Below are 6,943 nucleotides of genomic sequence, written 5' to 3'. Positions count from 1 at the left end.
GATATCATTACTTAATGATTCTAGTTACATTACTTGATTATATTTTTAACTGTGGTGTTTTAACTGCAAAATTTGACAATGATATGCGCAACATATCAATTTTTTTTAAAGAAGAGAGAAACTAATATTGTAACGATTGTTAAAAATTAGATATATTTTGAAAATGAAAAGCGGAAAAAATAGTGATACCATGCTTTCATAGATTACCATGCTTTGTTGCCTGGTGGGACCAGAGCGGTATTGTTCACTATGAACTCTTTAAGTGCTCTCAGAGCAGTATTTCAGCAATTTAGAGGAAGTTGGAAAATAGCTAGATGAATGGTTTGTCGCAAAAAAATCTACGTGTTTTCTTCACTAAAAAAATGGAAAAACTTATGCAGGCACGTGTTACTATTCTAACAATATTCCCACAATATGTCAAGGGTCTCATAAGACGCCAAAAAGATTAATGTTAAAACAGATTGTACCTTACTTGTTCTGGAGTTTACTTTCCGAAAGCACCTATCTGTGTTTACAAACAAAAACAATCTTTTTAAAATGCAGTTTACAACTGCATAATTTAATTGAGTTATTACAAAAGGACATTAAAATAAATTTGTTTTAATAATAGTATATAATTTTTTCGTAAACCAGTTAGTAATAAATTTAATAACATATGGTCTCCTTTCCTTTCTTTCAGATACTACCAACATGCAACGTTCCAAATGACGACACGAAAGTACGAAGGATAGCGCGTGTGGAGTGGAGTTTTATATTTTGTAAATCAAAAGTACGTTTCCGATAGATACTATTTAGTATTGTTACTCGTATAAAAAATTACAAAGATAAAAATTTCATTCGTATTATGTGTTGTGCAAATATTATTTGATTTTAAATTCACGCAATTTAATTTTATTTACTTAATTAACTTTATAATTTTTTAGCAAATTAAAAACTTTTTGCAGAGGTATTATATATCGTTTAATTTAAATTGACCGCGATTGTTTTTCATACGATTGTTTATAATTTTTATAAGAGACATAGACTTATTAATATTATTACTAATTTATATCACGTAAAAATTATTTGATTACGAATACGTTATTTGAGAAAATTTATGTAGTCGCCATGTCACATGGGGGCGGCCAGGAATGTATGTAATATTTCCAGCTGATGAACTCATCTTGATGACATACGGTGCCGCTATACCACGTCACAAACCGCGACCAACTCTTGACTGCCTGCGCGAACCACAAGTGCCAATTGGTTTTTGCTCCAATACCATAACCCCTGTTACCGCAACCATAACCACAACCGACGACAACACTAACTACGACAAAACAAATATTGCTCTTGCAATACCAGCAGAGACAACAGAAAGTATAACTGCAAATTGTGTGCAAACAAATATAACTGCATATGACAATCTACATCCATTGTCAAGTTTCGAAAAAGCACAAAATATAACGCAATCATTACCGCCTACACCGACTCGTATTACAGCACGTACCCACTTAACAAGATCAACGCCAAATTCATTTAAACGAGATAGTTTACAAAGTATACGTGCACCTCAAGCGACACCAGCCGCACAGCCACATCAACTCTCATTACAAGGAAATAATAAGACAAATTCAGTGCCGAACAAGTTGCCAATGTATAATGATACAAATATGAGCAATACACCGGGGGAACAACAGCAGCAAACACAGACTAGAACGGGTACAAGGCGGCCTACGCTAACAAGAAGTTCAGCGATACGTAGCGCCACACCAGTACGTGCCAACACACCACAACGTAGCTTTGACACTTATTATGCGAACGATAACAGAAGTGATATGGGCGCCACTTATAGTGGCGCACCCTCAGTCGATTATCCTACAGGTTTACTTAACACAGCTCGTGAGCGTAGTCCGAGTATATTTCTAGAACCACCATCACCTGATCCTACACAATTGACTATTGGTCCTGGTTGGGGACGTCCAATGTCACCAATGGATTTGCCACCTCCACCTAAGTCACCACCCAATAGCAGTAAGTCTCGTTTGAGACCAAAACTACATATACCACTTGGTCGGTTGGGTCGTTCAACTTCAACCGAACAACGTGAATCGCAACGACTGAAGGAAGACTTACAGTTGCATGTTGAAAACCCCATCTTCAACAGCGAAAATCTACGACAACGTAATTTCGATGCATTTTTTGAATCTGGAGAACCGGTATATAAATTGCAACCGAAAGCGCCTAATTCTGCACCATCAGAAACAGCATCGATTTCAACGAACTATTCACCGATTTTAGGTAACCATAGCTCGGCTAGCAGCAGTGGCGGACTCTTCGCACGTACACCGCGTGAAGAAAAGGCTTTAGCAGCGCGTTCGAAAAGCGCCGAAGTATATGAAACCCCACGAGAGGCGCGTGCGGCGTCCGTGGGTGGTGGTGTGCCCCAGAAAGGTGACAGGTGCCCCCAAAATATATTTATTTTAATTTACTGAAATTGTTTACAGTTTGGCAGCTTTACAAGAAGCAAAAGAAAAAAACAAATTTTGCATAACAAAGAGTAAAACAAATCTAACAATTCGTAAAATAATAGAAGTTCTCGGTTTGACAATGCCACGTTACGTTACTGTTTAAAAGTTTTTCTAGTTCTTTAACAACTTTGTGATTAATTTTATTAATTTCATGTTTGCTATTTCTTGAGATGCATACCGCTACCCCAACCAGTCATATGGCACAGCCAAATTTTTTTTTAAAATTGTTTATATTGAAAAAAAAAAGAAAATGTGAGCATATAACTACTAAGAATATAAAGCAGGAAAAAAGAATTTCGAAACAGGAAATGCAACAAGTCATGCTTGTTAAATTACAAGGACCTGTGCAACAATTCCTTGCTTCCATGCACATAAGACAGACATAAGTCACCAACAGCAATAATCGCAAAAGTTCTAGCAAACTCATTCCTGTTGTCATATACAATGCTTGCCTCCAGCTGTGGCATGCATCCAAAGCTGAAAAGTGCAGCCAACTTATGATTTTGCACTTTTGTTTCCGCTGAGCGTGCTTCAAGTGCATTTCCTGCCGTCTTCCTGTTTCACATATTTTTCTATAATTTATATGCCAACTTTTCTTTTGAGGATGTCTTACAACTATTGTATTAAAGAGAGTGTCTGCCAACAGCACAAATACTCAACAAACATTTTTTTTACACAATATAAGGGAAATATTTGATATTAAAAAAGTTTAAAGAAAAAAATAAATAACAAAAATGAAATAAATAGCAAAACTGTCAAATGTACATCTTAAGCAAATAAAATATTGTTGCTCCTTTCAAAATAATATAAGTCCTTCCTTACGCTACAAATGTCAGAATTATGCTTTCCACGTAGTTTTTCCTTCTAAGCGCTCTTCCCTTATTATTTTATTTTGGTACGTGGCCATATTGTTTATGTATTTACGAAATATTATTGTACTTTTAGGTTATTCTTAGTCTACGCCATAGGTGAATCCCCAATCCTCAATCCTCAATGAAATAAAACACTAAATGAACTTAATCTGTTAATATTCGTGACGGACGTGCTTTGACTTTAATGCGGAACACAATTATTCAATTTCAGTTGCTTAAAGCTTAAGTTAGGAAAAATGAATTATTTTGTATTATTTTTATTGAACGATTTAAAGACCTTCAACCTGATTTTTTTGTAAACCAAATTAATCGGTATTTTAGCACATAATATAGACTCAGATTAACTTTTATGATTATTATTATTATTCTTGTATATTTATGTCGTCAAGTGTGACATTAAGTACCAGAACGACACTGAGCATTAATCCGATTGACCACCAATGGTATATTACCCATTAAAATTTAATTGATCTGAATTAGACGGCATAGTGGTCACATAATTTTTTATAGAGGGTGTATGTAGTGCTACCATAATAATTTTACTTTTTTATTTAATAGCTTCTTACTAGCTGGATTAGATCATTTTGTTTTATTTTGAATAATATTTAATATTTTAATATTGACATGTTCAAAAATATAAATTCAGGAACTTAGTCCAATCAAAAAAGATTTCCAACTATTCCTATGCGCGCTATAGCTCTTAGTTCACTGAAAGCGCTTAGATCGATTCTTAATCGATTGTTCTTTTCCATGCAGTCTTTGGTCGCCTGTGATTTTTTCTTCCTTGACAAAGTTATATACTTCTTCCTTGAAATTATTTTGTTGAAGCTGTTTTGAGCCAGTGCACTTATACTCTTTTTTAACTCGAGGTATTTTCAAAACCCCTCTTTACACCTTGACTACATTATTGTTTATCACTTCATCAGACTAAGCAATAATTAACCTCAGATCTGCCTGTAATATAGCTTTTATAATTTTCTGAATTTTATATAATATTATTAAATTTGATTATAACGTCAAATATGACGGTAGTGAAAATTTTACTTAATAGAAAACAGTGTGTTTAATACAAAAGTTTCATACAGAAAAATAATGTTATTAAAATTCAACAATTAAAAATTAATTAACTTTCGTTAATTAATTCAATTATTCTATAGCTGGTTTATGATTTCGTTCTATTATAATACAGTAAGTTAAATTGCTTATGCACTTTTACAGCAATTTAACAAAAGTTAAAGTTCGAACTTACAAGTAAAGTACTGCTTTGGATCAGTTGGTTAATGAATAGTGACTCTAAGCTTTTAATTTGGTAGGGTACTAGGGCAATCAAAAAGTTGTTTATTACTGTACTTCTCACCCTCTTACTGCCTCTCTATCATTATTATTGTAATTGGGAGTACAAATATTTACACAATTTATATATATATATTACACCATATTATTTCTTTAAAAATTGCAGCCAGGAATATAGGTTAATATAGGTCTCGTCAATGGGGTTTTGCGCAATTTCAGTTTAACTTCACCCTCAGCTTTCGTAATTTGTTGTATATGTTATGCAGCCTTAATAGGTAAGAGAAATGATCAAGATCCTCCATGCTTGAGCTTTGCTTCTTATATACCCATCTGGGTAATAGAAATTATAGACACTTTTGATGCTTTAATTTCCTTGTTCGTAGTTTGATGAGTTTGAGCTTTTTAGTCTGATTATTGGTATTTCTTTCACAAGTGACATTTTAAGTTTCGTTCCAAAAGCATACTACTTCTAGTTTAGATGAAATCGTTTAGTAGCAGATAAGATCTGACATGGTCCTAGTCTGTTTTCAAGAAATTTTTTAACATGTGGTATTTTGAGTTTCATACGAAAAGCTTAGTGCTTTAGTTTACTTGGGGTTGATTAGCATCATTAAAACTCTGTCATTCTCTTACTGAACCGCTTCATTGGGAGCTAGTATCTCTTTTTCACTTTTCATTCCATACTTTTTTTATAATTAATTTTATCACTGTTTAAATTTGTCTATAGTTAAAAATATAAACAACGTCAAATTTAATTGAAATAAATACACAGATAAAAATTAAAATCGAAATAATATTCGTTCTTAAAAAAGGTGATAAATAGTTGCCTACACCAGACAGTGGTCTTATATAATATACATACAATATATGATATAAATTAACATCGAATTAATGTTTTAATATAACTTCGATGTATTGAAATTAATAGTTGCCTCCACCAGACAGTGGTGTTGCTAGTTATTGGCGTCAAGTGCCTTCAAACAAAGCGAACTTTCTTTATCACATTTTCTCCAGTGGGTGTTAAATTAAGCATCTTTCAATTCGGAGGATTTTTATATATTCATAAGAGAGGACTAAGCCAGCTTAATAGCTATATTTAACACGCTTAACTATGGCAATCTAGCAGTAGTATACCTTAAACAGTCCATCGATCCATCTATTTCAATACTCGTTTAAAATAGAAAATACTCGAATCAATGCTTAAAAATAATTAATAATAAATACGAATTCAATACTCCAATAAGTCAAAAAAGATTTAAATTATGATCATAGATTGGCTTCCAAACATTTCATTTATAGCACGGTCAAACCTTTCCACAGTATATATATTTAGTGCATTCTGAACTTTAGTAATAACAACAGTAATAATAACAGTAGTAGTAATAAAGAAATCAAAAAGTATATACCTTTTTTGTCTTCAAACTAAGTTCTAGCACTCCATGTGAATATATTTAGTTGAAAGTAAATACATTTTAATAAAGCTGAAATATTTTTTATATTCCTAGTTTAACCCTCAAAATATCGTAAAATAACTTCAAAGAAAAGCTAATATTTAGTAATGAAAGATTGTGAAAAAGTTTCACAAATCTCACTTGATAAAAGTGAATTTTCTTGAAAATATTGATTTATATTTAATTTAAAATTATCTGCAATATTTCCATAAAATCTTTTATATTTATTTTATTTTATTTTATTTTTTTTTTGTTCCAATCAGTAGCAGAAATTTAATTTGTTATGACTTTATTTCTTTAATAGAATCTGACCAAAGGCACTTAAATGTATTTTTATGCTGTGGTAAATACAGTAAATATTTTTTTTGCTGAATAAAAGTGTAAGAACAAACAGGAAGAAAATTTACCTGCTCCACTTTCCCCAACTACTTTCACCTCAGATAGCCAATCGTGACGTTAGCTTTGCTTACAGAAGCATTAGTCCAACAAAAAAATATTGAGCGTTCGAGGAAAAGTTAAACAAACGGCAGATAAAATAAATAACGAGGAAAATAACTCATAAAATCAGTAATGCCACAGTGGGAAAAGCGTTGCTGCTTGGTTTAACGTTTATTTTTTTACGCTCAAACAATCTGAAATCACAGTTGGGATTTATGATTTGCCATCGACGTAAAAAACAGAAATTCCCATTTGATTTTATTGGATCTCCTTACGAAGTCCTTCTAAAGTGTGAAGACTTCAGTTATTTATTTGTAGTTTTATTATTGTTGATACGAGTATTTTGTGTTTGAGTTGTTAGCACTTTTATGGACTAAGT

The 6,943-nt window shown here is 32.4% G+C and overlaps 1 protein-coding gene across 1 annotated transcript; it reads left to right on the top strand.

Annotated features, from left to right (window-relative positions):
• The first annotated feature begins 684 nt into the window (after positions 1-684).
• LOC119677026 (mucin-2-like) lies at positions 685-2,613 on the top strand. The gene is made up of 3 exons (XM_038088293.1): positions 685-769; positions 924-2,440; positions 2,487-2,613. Exons 2-3 carry the CDS (start codon positions 1,131-1,133, stop codon positions 2,611-2,613), a joined length of 1,437 nt encoding a protein of 478 aa, XP_037944221.1. The 5' UTR covers positions 685-769; positions 924-1,130.
• The last annotated feature ends 4,330 nt before the right edge of the window (positions 2,614-6,943 follow it).

The sequence above is a fragment of the Teleopsis dalmanni genome, chromosome 2 (genome assembly GCF_002237135.1).
Source record: "Teleopsis dalmanni isolate 2A chromosome 2, ASM223713v2, whole genome shotgun sequence".
In the NCBI taxonomy this organism is placed as follows: domain Eukaryota; kingdom Metazoa; phylum Arthropoda; class Insecta; order Diptera; family Diopsidae; genus Teleopsis; species Teleopsis dalmanni.
The sequence above is the reverse complement of the archived record's forward strand: the minus strand, read 5'-3'. Positions and strand labels throughout refer to the sequence as shown.